We start from the raw sequence: 26,452 nt of genomic DNA, 5'->3' as shown, positions 1-26,452 counted from the left end.
AAGGAAGATGAGTCTGAGTGGGTCTCGTTCTCCCCTTTTTGGGGACACGTTCTATACCTTTTTTTGGACTGTAATATATTTATCGTGTTATCCGGTCAGATGTTTGCTGACTTGATTTCAAGTGATGGACTTCTCATTATGTGTTGTTTTATTCTTCACATAATATTTTTTAAATTTTTGTCGAGGTGTTACTCTCTAACACTGTATTTTTGTGTCTTTATTCCACCACTCTTATTCTTTTCTATTTTTCTCACCCCTTTTACATTGTTTGGGTGACTTAGTTATCTGACACTTTTATCTATCTTTGGTATCCCAATTTAGGGATCTGGTTATATAGTATGCATTGCACTTTATTCACCTTTCAATATTAGTATGTTTAATACTTTTTGACTGTTTGTCTAATAAATTAGCACTTGTGCACTTTATCTCTCTCTTACTGCTGTCTTAAGGGGCAGCATAAATGTACTTCAGTCCCTGATTCTTTTTCACCATTCACCACCCATGAACCCTTTTTCAGTTTCCCTGTGCACGTTTTTATTTTTATTCTTCCCCCTTTTGATTTTTAAAGTCCATTTTATACCTTCTGGGATCTTTATCGTGGCTCAGATAATACTTACTCCTTATTATTATATATAATCTTTGTCTAACTGCAATTAGCGTGATGGTTGATAGGCTGTACATACTTACCTCTTCTGGCTGGAGCGCATGCGTGCTGATGTTCTGGACATGTTGCCGACGACGATGCCACACACTAGTGATGTGCGGTGCGCTGGGCCATCGCTCTGCCCACGTTTCTGCATGGGTTTTGGGGCAGTCCTGGTGCACCTCCATCTGCCCTCGTCCGCCTCATCTGATCTGGTGCAGTCGGTACTCGCATGCACCGGCTATCGGCCACTATACTTGGCTCGAGGTCTCTTTTTTAGATTGTAATTCTTTAAAAATTATCGGCACTTTGCATTCTCTGCCTATTATGATCACATGATTAGACTTTATACATGTGACCTAGAGCCTCATACTGAAACTACAAATACCGACATCCTTTGCATTAACTTTCTGTTAATGGCTGGCGGTCACATGACTTGGGGCTTGTTATACTGCTATTGGTCACTCCGGGTTTAAAAGAGGCATGTTAAGATTGTGATGCCACTCCCCCCGACGAAGGCACGCCGCCGAAATGCGCGTAGGGGAAGTGGCACCACCATCTGGGTTTAGGTAATCTGATTCCACATGTGTTGTTAGAGGTTTCTTTAAACCTTTCCTTTGGCAGTTGTGGTGTTTTCCCACTATTTTTATTTGGGTCTCTATTTATATGTCACATGACTCAAATTGCTGAACTTAATGCTATGGACTAGTAACCTCTTGGTCTATGCACGTGTCTTTGATACGGACACTTAATGTAACATCGCCATTTTATGCCACTTAGTTGCTATCTTTCTATTGGTTTGCCCAGGGTGGTGCCACCCTGATCTGTTTGGCTCCTTTCAGGCACCATTGGCTACATTTTAATTCATTAATATGTGTATTTTTTGGTTTTGTTTTTGTTACCAACAAAATTTTCTACTTTGTTCAACATACTTTTTTTTTGTTTATATGCTTCTATTCAATTACGTAGAACTATATATATATTTAGTCCTGTATTTTGGATGCGGGTATTTTTCTATCTTTATCTTATGAAATGACCTTCTACCATCTTGTGTCGCATCTGCTAAGGTTACTAATTAGATCTTTTCACACTATATATTATGTAGTTATGTGATACAATGTGAATTGCAATATAGTGTGATATGGTAAATTATAGTGTATAAGTAATGCATAGTGTTGGTAATGTACAGTACAGGTTACCACATGATGAGACATAGCTTAGGACTTTGAACATTAAATAGGTAGGATATGGTAGTCGACTGTAGTTAGGTGTGGACGATAGTGTAAGAAAGTGTTAATGTTTGGCACTAGTCATAGTGTGTGGGTAAGTGCCAGTTAAAGGAGACTGTTTTCTGTTTGAAGGAAGTTCATGCAAGAGTGAGATAAGATCAAGTTCTAGGACAGTTACAGATGACAGCAAGAGTGAATACATATGGCTCTGGGCAGTAAGAGGCTTTACAAAAATTCCCTGCAGACATTTCTACGATGTCCGTAGCTCAAAGCTCGATTCATGTGCTATGGCAACCCTCTCCGTACAGATGAAGATGGACATGGAACCGTGTATGAGAAAGGTAACAGATCTTGGGTGTAGTGTGGAACTGTGCTGGTAATCCCTGGGGCTGACAGGATCAGTGAATGTAGGGATAGTCAAGTTGTATGGAAAGAAATTCTGGAAATGTACTCTACTATGGAAACAAGAAATGGAGAGTTGTTTCCAATACTGCATGTTACAATCTGATGTACTTGTGCGTAAATTCCTGTGTTTTCAAATGAACTGGATGTCCCCTGATCTATATGCGGCGGCTCCTGACATTGAAGACCTAGATACAGCTGAGGCCTGTGGTCTACAAGTGAGTGGAATGCACCCTACACATAACGGCACATTTGAACCGGGACACAATTTTTCTTTAAAGTGCCAGGGTGACATTGAGCAGCAGCTCGCTCATGACTACCACCCTCTGGAACCTTACAGTAAGACCAGGTCTCTATACAGGTTTTAAAGGGTGTTGGGTTTACCTGAAATTTGTCAGATAGATTGGCTTGTGCCAAGTCTGTCTAAGGTAGCCTTTTTGAGCCTGTGGCCCTATACAGATGTAACAAAATATCAAAGAATATATCTTTAATAATCTTGTGAAAAATGCACCAAGAGTGAAGCATGGCAGAGGAAATTTGAAAACAATTGAAAGAGTAGCCCAGAATGGCATGGAATATATGGGCATGTATAAGATATCATTTGTTAAAAACTTGAAGCATCTTTTGAGGTACAACATTTGGAGCATTTTGAATCAGCCAGGTTAAAATTCAAGTTTCACTTTGATTTGTTAATGTAGAAATGTTGGGATTAGCATGGAGCATGGCTCAGGCCAGAAAAGAAAAATCTTTATATTAGGCCTGTAGATTAGACGGACATGCCTATTTTTCAAATTGTGTGAGCATCAAGCTATGTGCACACGCTGCGGAAAGGTGTGTGGATTTTTCCACACTGATTTTGGTAAATCTACAGGAAAACCGCACTGCGGATTTACTGTGGAATTACCGTGGATTTACAGTGTTTTTTTAACAGTTTTTGTGTGGATTCTTCCTGCGGTTTTACACCTGTCGATTCCTATTGAGGAGCAGGTGTAAAACGCTGCAAAATCCGCAAAAAGAGAACAGCCCAACAACCAGACAATGGATCCCCAGAGAGACACCATACAGGGGATAGATTTTAAAAAAATGCCTTTATTGAATTTATATGGCAATATAAGTATATAAAAACAAACAATGGTGCACATAATAGGACATGGAATCAACCCATATAATAGCTCAAATAACTCATAGTGGCAGACCCTCCCATATATATATCAGGTTTACTTCAGGATATATACAAAAGTGCAATAAAAGAAAGTGCAACAGTGCAAAAATATACTATTAGAAAACACACCTGAAATGCACATAATATGTGCTATACATACATGTATATATAACTGGCAAAAAAGTGCAATGTGCTTATATCAAATCAATCCAATTTAACAACACCCTCTATATGGCAGCAACACCGAGGGTCAAAATTAAGGTGCACAGTGCAAGGGAAAATTATAGCAATTATACTAATCCTGAGTATTACCTTGGAGGAGGGGGAAGGGTCGCCACGTCCTATATGCTGCACCCCTACGCACGTTTCGGACTTTTGTCCTTCATCAGAGGGGAATCCGCAAAAAGAATTGACATGCTGCGGAATGTAAACCGCTGCGTTTCCGCTCGTTTTTTTCCGCAGCATATGCCCTGTGGATTTTGTTTTCCGTAGGCTTACATGGTACTGTAAACTCATGGAAAACTGCTGCGAATCCACAGCGGCCAATCCGCTGCGCATCTGCAGCAAAATCCGCAGCGTGTGCATATACCCTAAGAGGTTTAAGGTTGAGTAGTAAGGGAAAAGGTTCCTCAGTTGTATGAAATTTTCAGATGACACTGAGCTCAAATGCTCCCATAAAATAGTGAAAGTTTTATTATCATTTTTCGTCAGATGGTGTTGGCAGACCATAGGGATGAGCGAACACTAAAATGCTTGGATGTTCGTTACTTGAACTGAGCAATTCCTAATACTTTCATGCTCATTTTGAGTATCGAGTATAATGGGAGTCAATAGAAAATCTAAGCATTTTTTCAACAGACCTTATAAGAAGATCTGCGGGGCAGTGAAAATGTTGAAATGGATGGAAAAAGTGCTGATTCCAAGGAGAACAGCATGGGGAAGTCCCCTGGATGCATCTCTGACTCCCAGATTACTGCTGAGAATAATAGTGTCACACTTTTACTCCACTTTAAGGAGGAACAATAAAACATTCAAAATTGACTAGAAATTGGAGTAACCATTCTTTCCTGTATAATGACTTGTATATAAGGCAAAAAAAATTTAAAAATAGTAATTTAAGTAAACCAAAATTTTAATTTTTATTAAAACATTGGACATTTTAGTGTAATTTATGTAGGAAGCAAGAACTGCTAAAACAGTGCAAAGCCAAGAAAACACTATAAGGATGGTCACCCAGTCATGCATAGAGCCTTGTAGGCTACAAGTGATGGGCCTGTTACGGGTATGTGAGATGCTACTAACAGTCGCTCTGCATCTGGCTTCAGAAGGTCTCTGTATTTGGAACTACAGATGCCTTCTTAATCCTTCTGACTTTTGGACCAAGTGGTAACCACCCTCTGGCTCTAATTGACACACTTGGACCTGGGTATTTACTCCCAGTCTGCTTCAGGAATCCACCATTGATATTCACATTTTCCTTTTGTGAAGGCTCGGAGCTATAGCAGTTGGTTTACTTCCTCTCTGATGCTGTTGGAGGATGTTTGGTGTTACCTCTTTGAGTCTGCTTAAAATAAATTGCTTCCCCCATTTGTCTCCCTTCTTCTCTTTAGCATTCAGTGGGGGACTGACCAGTGCTCATCCCCTTCTTCCCTATTCAGGGCCTAGCTGTAGGGATATATAGGGCTTAGGTTCCTGCTCGGCGATTGGTGTGGAACCAATATAGGGATGATAGAGGAGGCAGTGTGCTATTAGATCTGCCTAGGGGTCTCCAGTCCCCTTTTCCCTAGCGTAAGGGCTTCCTTCCCCTCTTCCTTTCATGTTGCACTTAGTCTTCCCATACTGTGTGTGACAGGGCCTCATTCAAATATTTTGAAAGAGTAGTTGTTGTACTCAATTACTCATAAAGGCTTTGCAGAAAATGCAAAGCCAGGAAAAATAATAAGGAGGGTAATACAGTCATCCATAGGACCTTGAAGGCAACAACTTACGGGCCTCATTAAAATGTTTTGAAAGTGTAGATGATGTACTCCTAAACTCAACTCACAAAATACAGGAAAAATTGATAAAGAGAGTAATACAGACCCTTGAAGGCAATACCTGGTGGACCTCATTCAAATATTGAAGATTAAAAACACCTGTCCTTTTATAACCTCTGATGAGGTAATGCGGCCAGCGATTCATAGCAATGCCTTTACCAAGATGGTAAGTACAGGACAGTGACTGGAAGGCAATCCCTGCATGTGTATTAGCTGTGTAATCTGGGCACCAGCCAATGCTCGTCGAGTGCCAAGCACATCCGAGCACCCAGATACTCGTGTGGTATCTGAGTATCTCCCAGAATTTTTGATCATCACTAGAGGGCCATAGTTAAACTTGCCACAGACTATGTTGACAAGAAAAAGGAATTCTCCATACCAGGAGATAAAAAATTTCTGTTACATAAAGGACGTAGTAGAAGATAAAAGGAATAAAGCCTAGATACATACTCATGAAAGGTTGGCATATTAAAGCTAGCCAAAGTTGAGGACTAGAAGTGGTAATGGCAAAACTTGTGGCAGTATTTGGTGATATTTGTCACTTCTGGTCTTCTTCAGGATTAATGTAAAAAGAGAGTGTCCCTTTTCAACTTAGAAGACATGCTTAATTGGTATCTCTATTTTAGAAGAAAGCAAAAAGTAACAAACCTAATATCCATTGATAATGTAGAAGCTCTAGTGCCACAAACCTTGCACTAGTGCAGAAGTCGACCAACCTGTCTAATATATCTGAAGCTTGTGTACAAGGGTCAAACACGACTTGATCCTTCCCCACTGGGAATCCCAAACCTTGATTCAAGTGTAAAGACCAAAACTGTAATTTGGAAAGAAGCTTAATATCTATGTAAAAGGGTTCAACCAAGACTATTTTTTTGACTGAGGGCCTTAAAACTCACAGGCAGGTAGGTGTGTGTGTTGTGCCTTTTGCCAATCTCTGCTGGCACAGAGTGGTTACATATCACTTCTGCCAGTGATTTAGTGGCTTCCGTTGATGTAACGTCTATACAGCAGCGGCTGCTTTTCCACTCTGCTCTGTTGACGGGGTGTGACTGCCGACGTCATGCTACTTGACACCCTTATCCCCACTGCCTAACTGCAAGAAGCAGGCTTTCAATCAGCATGACTTTGGCAGTCATGCCCTTTCAACAGAGCAGCTGGGAAAAAGAGCTGCTCTGTTGATGCTTAGCAGCTGAACCGCCGACAGAAGTGGTCAAATACTGCTTTGTGCGAGTGTTGGGTGGAATAGACAGGTAGTTAGCAACTACCTTCTTGTTTTTTGGGGTGTTTTTTTTTTCACTATGGGCTTAAAAATGAGTACTGGATAAACTCTTTAATAAGCAAGACAATTAACATAGAATGCTATGGCCAGTTCTTCGTTCTACTGGGTGTTTTTCAAAATCTGTTCTCAGAACAAGTGATAGCTCCAGCAGTCAAACACCTAGGTATCAGCTAGTTATCACTTTGTCCAATACTTGATCTAAAAATCCTCCCAGTATATATATTATTTTATCATTCATAGTGGCATTTCTCGCAATGGGAAATGCTGCCTCTTTTCAGTTTCTTTATATGCAACTTCAAATAGTGCATTTTAGTGCTCATGTTATTTACCTCCACCGCAAACAGCATCACAGTCTTCCCATCCTGAATGTGTCCACATGTACAAAGGTTCATTCACTTTTGCACTCTGGTTCTCTGGAACTGGGTTCAGTGGTATTGTATATTCATAATGGAGACCATAATTCTGGTCATGAAATAGTAGCACCTGCAAAAAAATCCAGAATTAAGTCAATACAAAAAAGAAAAATTATTAAAGGATATGGAACATTGGCACATACTGCAAAGTACAGTGTCCTGATGCGTGGAAAATATGCTGGCAATTGCAGATGTCATTTTGTTCTTTCAGGAAAGGCTTTGAGACTACTGTGTGTATCTGAGAGCATTTTATTGGGAAGTGGATATTTTTATTAAGTCGGTGTGTAATCTGGATCATAAAATCTCAGTCATTTCTACTTGTTACTTTTGTACTCATTTGCAAGTTTGGTGGATATTAAAGAGTGGAATTTGCAAACAACCATCCTCAAACATACACCATTATAAATAGGCTGTCACTTTTACTGTCAACAGTATTTTTCCATATGTGCTGCAGATTTTTTAGGCTATACGAAACTGGGAAAAGTCCGATTTGCAGAAAGCAATGAGTATGAAATGCTTTTCATTTTTAGCTTCAGTCTATTTTCCTGGACACAATTCATTTTAAGCTTCACTGTCTAGAAAATAATATTGTCTACATGATATGTATGATGAACATGTGAGTTAAATTTAATGCAGGTGTTTTTCTTTATTTTATTTTAGACTGGAATGGATTACAGTAAATATACAAACAGAATTTTATCAAGAAATTCTCTGAAAGCTGAGGAGCGTTCTACTCCAGCGTTAATGTATTCTTCAACTTTTTGCATAGTTTATCACAATCAGTAGCACAAAAATGTGCAGTGCAGTTAGATACTATATTAATGGTTGCTTTATCACCTGTGACAAAGTCAATTGTTAAGTGCTGGAGGGGAGATATGTTTCACTACACTTAATGGCATCAGTGATATAAAACCCACAGTTTTTCCTCCAGCACAGTAAGTGTGGTAAGGGGTAAATCTAATTTACATAAAGGGCTGGCTTTTATGTGGACATCCATAGAGTGGTTGGGAGGATGTCCATCTTTCCTCCACTCCAGGGTGTGCTCTGGGGCTTAAGTAGCTGGCCTCCAAAAGCAGCAGTGTTCAGTGTCTGGAGAGGAACACTTCCGAGAAGTGTTTTGTGTTTTGTCTATGCCTGAACCATTGGTCTTGCTAACCCTGAGCGAGCTGATCCCGGCTCTTGCAAGGACTGTGCCTAGTGCTACCTTTTTTTTTTACTGTTTTGCCCAGAGGGCCTTGTTTATTTTGGTGTTTCAGCTTGGTTTATGCCATTTCTAATAAACTAAGTGCATTCCTAAAGCAACAGTGTTCCTGTGTCTACTTCCGTGTGCAGCCGAGTGAGCCGATCTACCACACATCTTAATTTCGCTACTTAGTGTTGTCTTCAAAGTCAATCTGTCACCAAATTTTTGCCACCTAATAAGAGAGCAGCATAATGTAGGGGGGCAGTGACCCCGATTCCAAGGATGTATCACTTAAAGGGTTGCTTACTGTAGTTATGATAAAATCACTATTTTATTAGCAGGAGAAACCCGCTGCCATGAAGTCTTTTACATTCACGAGCTCTGTATAACCATGCCTCACCAGTGATTGGTAGCTTTCTGCCTATGCACAATATGAACTGCCAATAGAATATTGCCAATCAGTGGTGTGGGTGGGGTTATATAGAGCACAGCATTCAGAGAACTGCCAGACCTAAAGCAAAGAAAACTTATTTTATCAAAACTGCAACAGGCAGCCCAGTAACTGACATCACTGGAATCAGGGTCGCTACATTATGGTGCGCAAAAACCCAGTGACAGATTGCCTTTAACCCCTTAATGACAGGGCCACAGCCAGTACTGGACTCCAGGAGGCTCACTGATTGACTGCTATGCTGTGGACATTATGTCAGCAGTGCACCACAGGCAGCGCCAGACACCAGGAGCAGTACCAGAGACTTAGTGCTCGACACAGGGATGATGAATATACAATGCTTTGATTGTCTATAACAATCTGCAGCCAGGGACCAAGATTTTCTGAAAGATGATAAATTATCAATATTTTTTATTTTAATTCTTTATTTTACACATCCCTATGGATCCCAGGGCCTGAAGGAGAGTTTCCTCTCCTTCAGACCCTGGGAACCATGAGAATACCTTCCGATACTTGATGTCCCATTGACTTGTATTGGTATCGGATATCGGTATCGGCGATATCCGACATTTTTCGGGTATCGGCCGATACTATCCGATACCGATACTTTCAAGTATCGGACGGTATCGCTCAACACTAATGATAATCCCTTTATGGTTGATTTCACACTGGCAATAATATGAAGCTCCTGACAATTCTGCCTCAAAGTTTGTATTTCTTACATGTGGATTTGCTGCTGAAATGGTATGGACATATTACAGGCAAAATCCAAAGTAATGCTGAGGCAAATCTGCATCAAGATCTGCATAGGAGACAGAAGACATGTCGGGGGCACAGTACTACAGCCGCATAAATGCATAGTATAGTAGTAGTATAAGACGGGTGTCCCCTTTACATTCATGGGAAAAAAAAGTTTACTATAGAAAAACTGTACATTTAAAGGGGAATATTAATATAAATCAATTAAAGGAAAGTATCTTCACATAGTATAAATAAATCAGAAATTAACAATAAAATAAACTAACAATAAAATAAATTAATAATTAATAAAATCAATTATCAATTAATAATAGCTACCACTGATTTTTTTTGAAAATGTATAGTAGAATGACTCTTTTTCCTTAGAGCCTCAAAGGCATGTATGTGAAGAAATATAAAGCTCTGCAAATATTGTACTGTTATAAATAAAATAATGTATCAATTAAGCTTTCATCAGATCAGGCTATTAGGCAGTGTCAGCTATGTAGTACATTTATTGCTTCTTACCAGTAGATGAAGGGGTGTTGTAGTTGGTCCTTTTGCAGATATCTTCTCCCAGAGTCCTCTCCGAATGTAGTTGACTGTAGTTCCAGCCATATGGAAGGTCCCAGGCTCTTCAATCTTCCAGTCATCATTAATGGACTGTTTGCCGGTGTCTCTTAAAGCTGACGAAATAATATATGATGTTTTTTCTATTCAGTTTATTTTTATTACATACAGGTTAAACATGATGGTTACGCTCTGTTCACTAGCGTCATGGCTTCCATCTAAAATGGAGCTATGCAGTGTGTGTTCTGGAACAGACACCCATGTACACTTCAGTTTACTGCTGGTTTTACTGATGTTTGTTGGAATTCCATTATTTCTGAAGGCAAAAATGATTTTGTGGCACATACTAAAATTTCTAGATTACAGGTTAAGAGCTGATGTTTTTTGTCATGAAGCTCCTCCGCCTTATTGTGAATGCACCCTCCATCCCACCAACATGATTTCCCAAGGGCAGGGTTCTTATTTGGTGGAGGCTTAAGGACAGGTCTGACGTCCTGCAATTTGGGGCCTAATTTTAAAAATTTATGTCTGAACCAAGCTTTACAGCAAAATCTACTTCTACTGCTATTTTGCCAATTATATACAATGATAGTCATTATCTTGGTTTAAAAGTACTATAACATGTATTGCAAGTCTAAGCACAATTTTCACTAAAAGCCACAAATCTCAGGAGTAGTACAATATGAATAAACAATACTCTACTTTGTCCAAAGAATTGCTATATGATATATTATACGAAACAATTGCTATTTCCTGTGCTAAATCCAAACATCTTCTCTTTGCAAGTACAGTGGGAAAAATCTTAATGGGCTTCATTTTATCCAAGAGGGTCACTTAATAAACATCTGTGCTTAGAAATGTAGAGTATTATATCACCAGTGCGTCACACTAGCCCTTCTGTAATCTCCGCTTTTCAATACAAAAAAGTTTTGACCACAGCCAAAACATAGCAGCTCTATTCCATCTGCACTATACAGCTGTTAAAGGGAGTCTGTCAGCACAAAATGACTATTCAAACCAAGCACGTGCTCGCTGCACCCTTGGTGTGGCCAAAGTTCAGTGAATCTTCCCACCTTCTGGTTTTCCATCTATATCTACCCTTTTCTGGTACTTGTTAAGCTACAGCTATCAATTAACCCCTTTCTACCATTGGACGTACTATTCCGTCCATGTGGGGTGGGCCCTACTTCCCAAGGATGGAATAGTACGTAGAGTGCAATCATCCGCGCTCACGGGGGAAGCGCTGCTGATCGCAGCTGGGTGTCAGCTGACTATCGCAGCTGACATCCAGCACTATGTGCCCGGAGTGGTCACGGACCCACGGTCACATTAACCCTGGCACACTGCGATCAAAGATGATCGCAGTGTTCCGGCGGCATAGGGAAGCTCCCTGCGTGCTTCCCTGAGACCCTCGGAGCAACGCGATGTGATCGTGTTGCTCTGAGGGTCTCCTACCTCCTCCTCCCTGCACGCCCGGATCCAAAATGACCACGGGGCTATTTCCGGGTCTTGCATGGAAGTGGCTTACCAGCGCCTGCTCAGGTTAAGCCTGCAGTGCTGTGCAAAGTGTCAGATCAGCGATCTGACCCTATAGTATCATGTCCCCCCCGGGGCAATGCAAAAAAGTAAAAAAAAAAAAATCCACATGTATAAAAAAATAAATAATTCCTAAATAAGGAAAAAAAATGTTCCAATAAATATATTTCTTTATCTAAATAAAAAAAAAACAATAAAAGTACACATATTTAGTATCGCCGCGTCCGTAACGACCCCACCTATAAAACTGTCCCACTAGTTAACCCATTCAGTGAACACCGTCAAAAAAAAAAACCGAGGCAAAAAACAATGATTTATTATCAAACTGCCGAACAAAAAGTGGAATACCACGCGATCAAAAAAAACCGATATAAATAACCATGGTACCACTGAAAACGACATCTTGTCCCGCAAAAAAGGAGCTGCTATACAGCATCATCAGTGAAAAAATAAGAAAGTTATAGTCCTCAGAATAAAGTGATACAAAAATAATTATTTTTTATATAAAATAGTTTTTATCGTATAAAAGCGCCAAAACATAAAAAAAGATATAAATGAGGTATCGCTGTAATCGTACTGGCCCGAAGAATAAAACTGCTTCATCAATTTTACCAAAGCGAAACAGTATAAACGCCCCCCCCCCCCAAAAGAAATTCATGAATAGCTGGTTTTTGGTCATACTGCCTCACAAAAATCAGAATAAAAAGCGATCAAAAAATGTCATGTGCCCAAAAATGGTTCCAATAAAAACGTCAATTCGTCCCACAAAAAGCAAGACCTCTCATGACTCTGTGGACCAAAATGTGGAAAAATTATAGCTCTCAAAATGTGGAGACGCAAAAACTATTTTTTGCAATAAAAAGTGTCTTTTAGTGTGTGTGACAGCTGCCAATCATAAAAATCCGCTAAAATACCCGCTATAAATAGCAAATAAAACCCCCCTTCATCACCCCCTTAGTTAGGGTTAGGGTTGGGGCTAAAGTTAGCGTTAGGGTTGGGGCTAGGTTTAGGGTTAGGGTTGGGGCTAGGGTTAGGGTTGGGGCTAGGGTTAGGGTTGGAGCTAGGGTTAGGGTTGGAGCTAGGGTTAGGGCTAAAATTGGAGCTAGGGTTAGGGTTTGGGCTAGGGTTAGTGTTACGGCTAGGGTTAAGGTTGGGGCTAGGGTTAGGGCTACAGTTAGGGTTGAGGTTAAAGTTAGGGTTACGGTTGGGGCTAAAGTTAAGGTTAGGGTTTGGATTACATTTACGGTTAGGATTACGGTTGGGATTAGGGTTAGGGGTGTGTCAGGATTAGGGGTATGTTTAGGGTTACCATTGGGATTAGAGTTAGGGGTGTGCTTGGATTAGGGTTTCAGTTATAATTGGGGGGTTTCCACTGTCTAGGCACATCAGGAGCTCTCCAAACGCGACAGTGCTCCTTCCCTTCTGAGCTCTCCTGTGCAACCAAATGGGTTTACCCCAACATATGGGGCATCAGTGTACTCAGAACACATTGGACAACAACTTTTGGGGTCCAATTTTTCCTCTTACCCTTGGGAAAATACAAAACTGGGGGCTAAAAATAATTTTTGTGGAAAAAAAAGAATTTTTATTTTCACGGCTCTGCGTTATAAACTGTAGTGAAACACTTGGAGGTTCAAAGTTCTCACAACACATCTAGATAAGTTCCTTGGGGGTCTAGTTTCCAATATGGGGTCACTTGTGGGGGATTTCTACTGTTTAAGTACATTAGGGGCTCTGCAAATGCAATGTGACACCTGCAGACCATTCCATCTAAGTCTGCATTCCAAATGGCGCTCCTTCCCTTCCGAGCTCTGCTATGCGCCCAAACAGTGGTTCCCCCCACATATTGGATATCAGCATACTCAGGACTAATTGGACAGCAACTTTTGTGGTTCAATTTCAACGGTTACCCTTGGAAAAATACCAAACTGGGGGCTAAAAAATAATTTTTGTGGAAAAAAAAGATTTTTTATTTTTACAGCTCTGCGTTATAAACTGTAGTGAAACACTTGGGGGTTCAAAGCTCTCACAGCACATCTAGATGAGTTTCTTAGGGGGTCTACTTTCCAAAATGGTGTCACTTGTGGGGGTTTCAATGTTTAGGCACATCAGTGGCTCTCCAAACGCAACATGGCGTCCCATCTCAATTCCTGTCAATTTTGCATTGAAAAGTCAAACGGCTCTCCTTCCCTTCCGAACTCTGCCATGCACCCAAACAGTGCTATTCCCCAAACATATGGGGTATCAGCGTACTCAGGACAAATAATACAACAACTTTTGTGGTGCAATTTCTTCTCTTACCCTTGAGAAAATAAAAAATTGGGGGCGAAAATATCATTTTTGTGAAAAAATATGATTTTTTTATTTTTGCGGCTCTGAATTATAAACTTCTGTGAATCACTTAATGGGTCAAAGTGCTCACCACTAGGGTTGAGCGAAAAGGGTCGGCTATTTTCAGAAGTCGCCGACTTTTGGCAAAGTCGGGTTTCATGAAACCCGACCCGACCCCTGTGTGGGGTCTGCCATGAAGTCGGCGATCTTCTGAATCTGGTATCGGAATTCCGATCCCGAGTTCCGATATGTTTGCAATATCGGAAATCGGTATCGGAATCCATATTTAAGTGTAAAATAAAGAATTAAAATAAAAAATATCGCTATACTCACCCTCTGACGCGCCCTGGTACTAACCGGGAACCTTCCTTCCATCGAATCAGCGCTTGCAGGACCTTGCGGTGACGTCGCGGTGACGTCGCGGCTTGTGATTGGTCGCACGGCCGCCCATGTGACCGCTCGCACGGTCCTATACCTAATAGGAATATACTCACCCTCGGACGCGACCTGCTTCTTTCCGGCAGCCTTCCTTCCTAAGAATCAGCGCTTGCAGGACCTTGCGTGACGTCGCGGCCTGTGATTGGTCGCGCGGCCGCCCATGTGACCGCTCGCGCGGTCCTATACCTAATAGGAATATACTCACCCTCGGACGCGCCCTGCTTGTTTCCGGCAGCCTTCCTTCCTTCCTAAGAATCAGCGCTTGCAGGACCATGCTTGACGTCGCGGCTTGTGATTGGTCGCGTGAACGGTCACATGGGCGGCCGCGCAACCAATCACAAGCCGCGACGTCACCGCAAGGTCCTGCAAGCACTGATTCGAAGGAAGGAAGGTTCCCGGTTAGTACCAGGGCGTGTCCGAGGGTGAGTATAGCGATATTTTTTATTTTAATTCTTTATTTTACACTTAAATATGGATCGCAGGGCCTGAAGGAGAGTTTCCTCTCCTTCAGACCCTGGGAACCATTGGAAACCCAATGCACCGCATTGGGTTTCGAGTTTCGGCTGACCCCGACCCCGACTTTTTTATAGGATCGGCCGATTTCACTCGACCCAACTTTTGAAAAAGTCAGGTTTCGTGAAACCCGACCCGATCCTATAAAAGTAAAAGTCGCTCAACCTTACTCACCACACTTCTAGATAAGTTCCTTAGGGGGTCTACTTTCCAAAATGGTGTCACTTGTGGGGGTTTCAATGTGCAGGCACATCAGGGGCTCTCCAAACGCAACATGGCGTCCCATCTCAATTCCAGTCAATTTTGCACTGAAAAGTCAAATGGCGCTCCTTCGCTTCCGAGCTTTGCCATGCGCCCAAACAGTGGTTTACCCCCACATATGGGGTAACGGCGTACTCAGGAGAAATTGTACAACAACTTTTGTGGTCCATTTTCTCCTGTTACTCTTGGTAAAATAAAACATATTGGAGCTGAAGTAAATTTTTTGTGAAAAAAAGTTAAATGTTCATTTTTCTTTAAACATTCCAAAAATTCCTGTGAAACACCTGAAGGGTTAATAAACTTCTTGAATCTGGTTTTGAGCACCTTGAGGGGTGCAGTTTTTAGAATGGTGTCACACTTGGTTATTTTCTATCATATAGACCCCTCACAATGACTTCAAATGAGATGTGGTCCCTAAAAAAAAATGGTGTTGTAAAAATGAGAAATTGCTGGTCAACTTTTAACCCTTATAACTCCCTAACAAAAAAAAAATTTTGATTCCAAAATTGTGCTGATGTAAAGTAGACATGTGGGAAATGTTACTTATTAAGTATTTTGTGTGACATATCTCTGTGATTTAAGGGCATAAAAATTCAAAGTTGGAAAGTTGTGAAATTTTCAAATTTTTCGCCAAATTTCCATTTTTTTCACAAATAAATGCAGGTAATATCAAATAAATTTTACGACTATCATGAAGTACAATATGTTGCGAGAAAAAAATGTCAGAATCACCAGGATCCGTTGAAGCATTCCAGAGTTATAACCTCATAAAAAGACAGTGGTCAGAATTGTAAAAATTGGCCCGGTCATTAACGTGCAAACCACCCTTGGGGCTTAAGGGGTTAAGGAAGAGTGGGACATGGAAAACAATGGGAGATTGGAAGATGGATAAATCGGAAGGTGCACCAAACTGATGGGCACACCAAGGGTGCACTGAGTACCTGTGCTTAGTTTGATCAGTCATGTACTTACAGACTCACTTTAGCAAGGTAAGTTGTATTGCAGTTATACAGTTATAAAGTTGCAGTGGTTGTAGTCCATTACTTAGGAATCATACTGATTTTCATTGTTTCATGTATGTGTGCTTTTCTAATATACTTAGCAATTCTTTTTTCGGTCCATTTGAAAAGCTGCAGCAATCTTTTAAAACCTATAAGAGTTGGAGAGTACTGGCAACAGGAGTGTAGAAGAGTGCTAACACTTTTTTTCATAAACGTTCTTATGTTAGGCTGTGTTCATATTCATGACCAGGTTTCCATTTACATTTGAAATCACAAAAGTTAATTGCTGTATCCATTTAATGGTGCCCAACAGATCTGTCATGTCCCTGTGTGGTTTTAAAAGGAGGCCGTCAGCTTATTCATACTGCTATATTAGTGCAGCCGTATATGTTTAACTCTGAAACACTGCAGCATTTTGAAGAAGTAAACTTCAAAATTCTGTCTGGATGGAGGTGACTAGAATGACTGGTATAAGAATTACGACCCTGTTGGCTTCACCCAGCCCCATTCACCTACACAGACAGAGCTCTCCCTATTTACTTCATTTGAGTGAAAATTGATAGTCAAGGGGGCAGGGCATGGAGAAACCAATGGTAACAAGCCTCTTGTATCTCGATGCACCCCCAAAGACCTTCTATGGTGTATGTTGGGTTTCTATTAACCTCACAATAAGCAAGTGCTGTTAATTTACAGCAGCTGAAATAGGGCATTAACCCTGTGATATTGAACATTTTAAGCACTACATTAAAGCTCTTGCAATCAAGCCTCTGCCTCCATCCCCTGAGCAGCCCCACATTCTTCCGCTTGACTGTCTATCACCGGCTTGACCACCACCAGCAAGCTATCAGCTAAATTGAGAAAGATGGAGTTGGGTGGGGAAAAGACAGGGGGTTGTTCTTTTATGATGATAGACAGTGGTTGACCCATTCCTACAGAAGCATCAGAGATGCCAATACTTCTGCACACTACATAGTGCACATTTAGCCAATGGAGGCGGTGAAATTGTAATAGTATATCACAAATACCGTGCTACAAGTGCCTATGATGTAACAATTTGTTGATTACTAAGTGGGCTGCTCTCCTACTTTACCCCTTACACTGTTTAATGTACGTCTAAATGTATAAAACATGTACGAGATCCTAATGTGATAACTGATTTGCCTGTTGTAAATGCACCAAGGATAGACTCACATTGAAATAAGATAGCCGCAATTCATAGGTATCACACCAGTGCATATTATGATAAACTTGAAAATATAACTCTTACCGTATTCGGCAAGGTGTCATATGCTGGCGGTGATTGTTATGTGGCTGCTTATGGTGCCTCTAGCGAAGATGGTGGTCAGATCCTTGCCGACATGGATGGTAAGTGTGGGGATACGATGGCCCCTCCAATGGCAATGATCGGGTGGACACACGACCGCTGGTAGTGGTCGCAGCAGGCAGGCAGAGGATGCTGGTATTCAGTGCAGAGCCAGGAACGTCCCGGCCGGAGGCGCCCCTGGTTGCTTTGAGAAAAGATGGCCGATGCTGACAAGTTGACTAACAGCGGTCCATGTGTCCATATCGGCAAGGATCTGACCACCATCTTCGCTAGAGGCACCATAAGCAGCCACATAACAATCACCGCCAGCATATGACACCTTGCCGGATACGGTAAGAGTTATATTTTCATGTTTATCATAGAATGCACTGGTGTGATACCTATGAATTGCGGCTATACAAAAAAGACAAAAGAAGGCAGCACTCCAAGTCCTTTTCAAGGTGAAAAAAAGTGTGAAGTTTATTCAACCCACATCTCTGTGACATTTCGATGTGGGTTGAATAAACTTCACACTTTTTTTCACCTTGAAAAGGACTTGGAGTGCTGCCTTCTTTTGTCGTTTTTGTATATATATTTATACATAAATATATATATATATATATACTAGGTGGTAGCCCGATTCTAATTGAATACACAGGATTTGGACGGCCGTGACCAATTAGCGAAGCGTGGTTCAAATCCCGCGCCAATTTGCGACCGGACTGCGCCTGTCACTGATTGCTCACGGCCGGCCACGTATTATATAGCACAGCCACGTAATATATAACAGCCCACATAGTATATTGCACAGCCACGTATTATATTGCACAGCCACGTAGTATATTGCACAGCCACGTAGTATATAGCACAGCCCACGGAGTATATAGCACAGCCCACAAAGTATATAGCACAGCCACGTAGTATATAACAGCCCACGGAGTATATTGCAAAGGCAATTATTATATTGCACAGCCACGTAGTATACAGCACAGCCCATGGACTATATAGCACAGCCCATGGAGTATATAGCACAGCCCACAGAGTACATAGCACAGCCACGTAGTATATAACAGCCCACGGAGTATATAGCACAGCCATATAGTATATAGCACAGCCCACAGAGTGTATAACAGCCCACATAGCATATAACACAGCCACGTAGTATATAACAGCCCACGCACGCAGCATATAACACAGCCCACGTAGTGTATAACACAGCCCACGTAGTGTATAGCACAGCCACGTAATGTATTGCATAGCCATGTAGTATATTGCACAGCCCTCGTAGTATATTGCACAGCCCACGTAGTATATTGCACAGGCCACGTAGTATGTTGCACAGCCCATGCAGTATATTGAACAGCCCACGCAGTATATTGCACAGCCCAAGCAGTATATTGCACAGCCCACGCAGTATATAGCACAGCCCACGCAGTATATTGTACAGCCATGTAGTAAATTGCACAGCCCACGTAGTATATTGCCCAGCCCACGTAGTATATTGCCCAGCCCATGTAGTATATTGCCCAGCCCACGTAGTATACTGCACAGCCCACGTAGTATATTGCACAGCCCACGTAGTATATTGCACAGCCCATGTAGTATATTGCACAGTCCACGTAGTATATTGCTCAGCCCACATAGTATATTGCACAGCCCACGTAGTATATTGCACAACTCACGTAGTATATTGCACAGCCCATGTAGTATATTGCACAAACCATGTAGTATATTGCACAGACCACGTAGTATATTGTCCAGCCCACATAGTATATTGCACAGCCCATGTAGTATATTGCCCAGCCCATGTAGCATATTCTACAGCCACGTAGTATATTGCATAGCCCATGTAGTATATTGCCCAGCCCATGTAGTATATTGCACAGCCCACGTAGTATATTGCACAGCCCACGTAGTATATTGCACAGCCACGTAGCATATTGCACAGCCACGTAGTATATTGCACAGCCCATGTAGTATATTGCACAGCCCACGTAGTATATAGCAATGTGGGCATCATATCCCTGTTAAAAAAAAAAAGAATTAAAATAAAAAATAGTTATATACTCACCTTCCATTGGTCCCCGGATCGAAGCGGTTACCGATGCACTTCGCGCGCTCCGGTCTGAAGAGTGCATTGAGGTCTCGCGAGACCGCTACATCATCATCTCGTGAGATCGCAATGCATGGAGTGGTCACCGGAGCGTCGTGAGGAACGGGAAAGGCCTGTTCTGGATCTGAGGGGCAGACGGACGGTGAGTATATAACGATTTTTTATTTTTTTTATTATTTTTAACATTTAATCTTTTTACTATTGATGCTGCATAGGCAGCATCAATAGTAAAAAGTTGGTCACACAGGGTTAATAGCAGCGTTAATGGAGTGCGTTACACTGCGGCATAACACGGTCCGTTAGTGCTGCCATTAACCCTGTGTGAGCGCTGACTGTGGGGAGTACGGAGCGGCCATTTTGCCGCCGGACTGTGCCCATTGCTGATTGGTCGTGGCTGTTTTGCCATGACCAATCAGCAACTTGGGATTTCCATTACAGACAGACAGAAAGACAAACAGAAAGACAGACAGAAAGACGGAAGTGACCCTTAGACAATTATATAGTAGATATGGGTCTCACTGACATATATATAGACTGTATATATGTTTACACGAATATTTGAGGCCATGAATCCATTCTATGTCTGTTTTGCAAGCCGGCGAGAAAATCTCGCTGTACGGATACCATACGGATTACATACGGAGGTTTACATGCGCAAAATACGCAGCCACACCCTGCCTACGGATGACATACAGATCACTGTTTTGGGATCATTTCTGCGTATTACTCCTGTAAAATACGGACCGTATTTCCCTAGTCTAGTGTGACGCCGGCCTAATAGTGCTGCCTGCTGCATTTAAGGTGACAAAATCATCAAAAGAAAACCCTTCTCAGACAAAAAAAACTGCAAGTCTCATCATAGCATTCTATCATCAGTGTCACCATGACATTAATCAGTACGAATTGAAATCACCAATTATTTCAATATTTACATCCTATGGGGCTCGAATAGTGAACATTATATGTCTAAGGTAATTTTGAACAATATAAGATGTCAATGACATAACAGCTCCTGGAACAGATTATGTCTCAGTTGTGCAGCCTCAGACTTTGGCCCCGATTCATTTGCGTTTTTAAGTGACTCTACTGTTTTGTCTTGCTGTAATTGTTGCCATTTCTGTGCCAAATTCCTCAAAATGGCACATAAGGTTTGTATTTTTTTTGTTTTGTTATTCTTTTTAGAGCAAATGTCACACATTAAAATGTTGCCTTTTAGTGTTCAACTACACCGAAATAAAATTAGACTTTTACTGCACAATTTTTTTGTGAGATGTCAAAAAGTTGCAAATGATGAATTAGTCTAAAACATCAAAACATCTGAATGACAAAAACAATACCAACACCATCAAACAAAAAAAAATGTAAAAGACCATGTAAACTTAACTTCGAAAAAAGACTCACAAATGATTAAAAGGAGCAAATAAAAAACTCACTATAAGGCTGGTTTCACACTCGCGTTTCAAAACGCGTGCGTTTTTAAAAAAAACGCATGGTGAAAAAACGCATGTAAACGTGTGCAAACACTGCGTTTTTTTGACGCATGCGTTTTTGCATGTGGTGAAAAAAACGCTGCGTTTTGACTTGTTTACATGCGTTTTTTCATGCATTTGCGTTTTTTAAACACATGCTGAGAAATGTGTGACAGCTGCCAATCATCAAAATAAAGTAAAAAACCCACTATAAGCAGAAATAGTTAGGGTTAGGGGTAGGGTTAGGGGTAGGGATCATAACCCTAACCCTAACCCTAAAGGGATCCTAACCCTAACCCTACCCCTAACCTTAAGCCTAAAGGGATCCTAACCCTAACCCTAAAGGGGTAAGGGTTAGGGTTAGGGGTAGGGTTAGGGTTAGGATCCCTTTAGGGTTAGGGTTAGGGGTAGGGTTAGGGTTAGGATCCCTTTAGGGTTAGGGTTAGGGGTAGGGTTAGGGGTAGGGTTAGGATCCCTTTAGGGTTAGGGTTAGGGGTAGGGTTAGGATCCCTTTAGGGTTAGGGGTAGGGTTAGGGTTAGGATCCCTTTAGGGTTAGGGTAAGGGTTATGGGTAGGGTTAGGGTTAGGGATAGGGTTAGGGATAGGGTTAGGATCCCTTTAGGGTTAGGGTTAGGGTTAGGATCCCTTTATCACCTTTATGGTGGGGGGTGGCATATCAGTGTGTTTTCTGTTTTTTTTTAATAAAAACGCATGCGTTTTTAACGCAAACAAACGCATGCACAAAAAAACGCATGCGTTTTCATTGACTCCAATGTATTTTTTGACACAAAAAAAAGCATGAAAACGCATGCGTTTTTATGTGTCAAAAAAAGCCTCTCAAAAATACTACAAGTTGCATTTCTTAAAAAGAACGCATGCAGTAAAAAAACGCATGCGTTTCAAAACGCGACCAAATGCGTACAAAAAAAAACACATGCGTTTTCAATGTTAAATATAGGGAAAAAACGCATGCGTTTTTTTGTGCAAAAAACGCTGCAGACAAAAACGCAAGTGTGAGACCACCCTAAGACTTTTTTTGCTCAAGGAAAAAGGCTTACAAGCAATGATGAATCGGGGCCACTGACTTTTTATTTTGCCTCCTTGAATCATGTCAACAAAATCTTATTTTTTCATTTCTATAGTAATATAGTTGTATAGAGCCTTATTTTCTTGCAAGATGAGTATATTTGGCACAATTTTAGAGCACAATTAAGTTCATGTTTACATTATATTGAACATTTTTCACTTATGCACACGAGATGGGGGTACAAGTATAGCATATATATATATATATATATATATATATATATACACAGTACATTCTAATGTTAATGTAGGGATAGAGCTTCATCTTCTGGAGAGTGATAAGATAGGCCTGGTGTGTCAAAGTGAGGAGACTTATATGCCGTGCATGCTCCTCTGGGAAATTAAATATGCAAATTTCCTGCAAACTTCAGGGAGGAAGAAGACTTGGACTCTTCCACCTATTGCCACTTGCCACCTATTGAAAGTAACAATCCTAAATGTCAAATCCTAAAAGTTTGGCCTTTATCCCAAGTCATATGGCAAGGTTTATTATAGTGTCGATATTGACTTGTAGGATTGCTACATCCAACAGGTGGCACTAGAGTTCAAGTCCTCTTGCTCTCTGAAAAGGCAATTTGCATAGTTAATGTTCATGTAATGGGAGATAACATCATGGGCAGAGAATGTATTGACGTTTAAACTTGGTTTTCAGTGTGATCATGTCTTGGGTGTTGGCTCCCTGACTACATATTCATATACATAATATAATAACTTTACTTGCTTCCATCTGTGATGTAATTTAAATGATTGTCCCATTGGAATTTGTTGTCTCATTTCCTTACTACATACAGAAATATACAGCTAAATGTCAGTGGAAGTCAGCTAAGAAAAAGGTCTAGGTTGTAAATATATGAACAGAAAATGTAAAAAAATATATTTTTCTTTTAACTAATAAAATGCCAAAAAATGGCAAATAAAACATACTATGGCCTCATTCACATATTTTTACACATTTTTTTATGTATGTGTTCTATCCATGGTTTTCACAGGTAGAACATGTAATCATTATAATTTATAGCCATACAAGTCTCTGGCTCTGTAAAAATAAGAGTAGGACCGCCACATGGGTCCTCACAGCAGAGGACCACATTGGTCATGACACTTTGAACAGTATTGCAACCTCTGACCACCAATACTGTAGCAGAACAGAGAGACAACTGTTGCTTACTCAGGCAGGCTGCAGGCTGCTTCTGGCCTAAGGCTTTTAGGAATTTGGCATCAATCAGGGGACGTGAGGTTGACAATATTATTAGTGATGAGCTAACAGGTTCGGTGAAACACGGATATCACTCGAGTATCTGGGTACTTGGTTATGCTTGGTACTTGTCGAGCATGAGCTGGTGCTTGGATTGAATGCTCAAAGCAGCCAAAAAACATGCAGAGATTGCCTGCCAGTCACCTTAATGTGGTAGCCATCTTGGTAGTGGCATTACTGTGATTGGCTGGCACTTGACCTCATCAGAGGTTGTAAAAGGACTGGCACCACCACACTTGGCACATTGACATCACTGTACAGCTCTGGGACAGTTCTTATTGGAGGGAAAGAATAGTTGTCCAGGCCTGTGGGTACGGTTTTAAGAATCAGAGTAATCTAGTGGTGACACTTTGCTGAATCCTCATTCTAAAAGTCCTTCTTAGGGCTAATCTTGTGTTTTGCTGTTTGTATGGAATACATTCTGCATTTAGCTTAGCGACAGCTGGAGCAGAGAGAGTGGCTGAATACAGCCTCTACGCAGGGCTTCGGGCTTTGCAGTCCATTGCTGAATATATAGCTGCTGCAGGTCACTTTTTTTTTCATGAAAAAATTGACTGCATTGTCATGCAAACAGTTTAACCCCTTAGTGACAGAGCCAATTTGGTACTTAATGACCGAGCCAATTTTTGCAATTCTGACCACTGTCACTTTATGAGGTTATAACTCTGGAACGCTTCAACGGATCCTGCTGATTCTGAGATTGCTTTTTCATGATATATTGTACTTTATGTTAGTGGTAACATTTCTTCGATATTACTTGCGATTATTTATGAAAAAAATGGAAATATGGCGAAAATTTTTAAAATTTTGCAATTTTCAAACTTTGCATTTTTATGCCCTTAAATCAGAGAGATATGTCACAAAAAATAGTTAATAAATAACATTTCCCACATGTCTACTTTACATCAGCACAATTTTGGAAACAATTTTTTTTTTGTTAGGGAGTTATAAGAGTTGAAAGTTGACCAGCAATTTCTCATTTTTACAACACCTCTTTTTTTTAGGGACCACATCACATTTGAAGTCATTTTGAGGGGTCTATATGATAGAAAATAATGAAGTGTGACAACATTCTAAAAACTAAACCCGTCAAGGTTCTCAAAACCACATTCAAGAAGTTTATTAACCCTTTACGTGCTTCACAGGAACTGAAACAATGTGGAAGGAAAAAATGAACATTTAACTTTTTTTTGCAAACATTTTAATTCAGAACCATTTTTTTTATTTTCACAAGTGTAAAAACAGAAATGTAACCATAAATTTTGTTATGCAATTTCTCCTGAATACGCCAATACCCCATATGTGGGGGTAAACCACTGTTTGGGCGCACCGCAGAACTTGGAAGTGAAGGAGCGCCGTTTTACTTTTTCAATGTAGAATTGGCAGGAATTGAGATTGGACGCCATGTCGCGTTTGGAGAGCCCCTGATGTGCCTAAACAGTGGAAACCCCCCACAAGTGACAAGATTTTGGAAACTAGACCCCTTAAGGAACTTATCTAGATGTGTGGTGAGCACTTTGAACCCCCATGTGCTTCACAGAAGTTTATAACGTTGAGCCGTGAAAATAAAAAAATCGCATTTTTTCTACAAAAATGATCTTTTTGTCCCCAAATTTTTATTTTCACAAGGGTAACAGGAGAAATTAGACCACAAAAGTTGTAGTGCAATTTCTCCTGAGTACGTCGATACCCAATATGTGGGGGTAAACCACTGTTTGGGCGCACTGCAGAGCTTGGAAAAGAAGGAGTGCCGTTTTACTTTTTCAATGTAGAATTGTCTGGAATTGAGATTGGACGCCATGTCGCGTTTGGAGAGCCCCTGATGTGCCTAAACAGTGGAAACCCCCCACAAGTGACCCCATTTTGGAAACTAGACCCCAAATGGAACCCATATGTGGGGGTAAACCACTGTTTAGGCGCACGGCAGAGCTCGGAAGGAAGGAGCACCGTTTTGGAATGCAGACTTTGATAGAATGGTCTGCGGGCGTTATGTTGCGTTTGCAGAGCCCCTGATGTACCTAAACAGTAGAAACCCTCCACAAGTGACCCCATTTTGGAAACTAGACCCCCCAAGGAACTTATCTAGATGTGTGGTGAGAACTTTGAATGCCCAAGTGCTTCACAGAAGTTTAGAATGCAGAGTCGTGAAAATAAAAAAATATTTTTTTTTCCACAAAAAAGATTTTTTAGCCCCCAAGTTTTTATTTTCACAAGGGTAACAGGAGAAATTGGACCCCAAAAGTTGTTGTCCAATTTATCCCGAGTACGCTGATGCCCCATATGTGGGGGTAACCCACTGTTTGGGCGCACGGCAGAGCTCAGAAGGGAGGGAGCACCATTTGACTTTTTGAGCGCAAAATTGGCTGTCGTGTTTGGAGACCCCCTGATGTAACTAAACAGTGGAAACCCCCTAATTCTAGCTCCAACCCTAACCCCAACACATCCCTAACCCTAATCCCAACCCGATCCATAATCCTAATCACTAACCCTAACGATAATCATAACCCTTACCCCAAAACAACCCTAATGTCAACCCTAACCATAACCCTTATCAAAACCCTAAATCCAACACACCCCTAATCCTAATCTCAACCCTAACCTCAAACCTAACCCTAATCCCAATTCACCCCTAATCACAACCCTAACCTTAACCCTAATCCCAAACCTAACCCTAATCCCAAGCGTAACCCTAATGCCAACCCTAACCCTAATACCAACTCTAATCCAAACCCTAACCCTAATCCCAAAACTAACCCTAACTTTAGCCCCAACCCTAGCCCTAACTTTAGCCCCAACCCTAACCCTAAGGCTACTTTCACACTTGCGTCGTTTGGCATCCGTCACAATCCGTTGTTTTGGACAAAAAACGGATCCTCCAAATGTGCCCGCAGGATGCGTTTTTTGCCCATAGACTTGTATTGCCGACGGATCATGACGGATGGCCACACGTCACGTCCGTCGTGCACTGGATCAGTTGTGTTTTGGCGGACCTTCAGCACAAAAAAAGTTCAATGTAACGTTTTTTTGTACGTCGTGTCCG

General features: G+C 41.1%; 1 protein-coding gene across 1 annotated transcript in view; it reads right to left on the bottom strand.

The window, feature by feature from the left end:
* ADAMTS19 (ADAM metallopeptidase with thrombospondin type 1 motif 19) overlaps positions 1–26,452 on the bottom strand; it is a 561,705-nt gene that overhangs the window by 35,124 nt on the left and 500,129 nt on the right. The window contains exons 17-18 of the mRNA XM_069746287.1: positions 10,065–10,222; positions 7,081–7,234 (exon numbers count right to left, since the gene is read on the bottom strand). Of these exons, the coding sequence (XP_069602388.1) occupies positions 7,081–7,234; positions 10,065–10,222 (312 nt within the window). The remainder of the gene's footprint in view (positions 1–7,080; positions 7,235–10,064; positions 10,223–26,452) is intronic.

The sequence above is a fragment of the Ranitomeya imitator genome, chromosome 1 (genome assembly GCF_032444005.1).
Source record: "Ranitomeya imitator isolate aRanImi1 chromosome 1, aRanImi1.pri, whole genome shotgun sequence".
NCBI lineage: Eukaryota > Metazoa > Chordata > Amphibia > Anura > Dendrobatidae > Ranitomeya > Ranitomeya imitator.
This window is presented reverse-complemented; position numbering and strand designations above follow the sequence as displayed.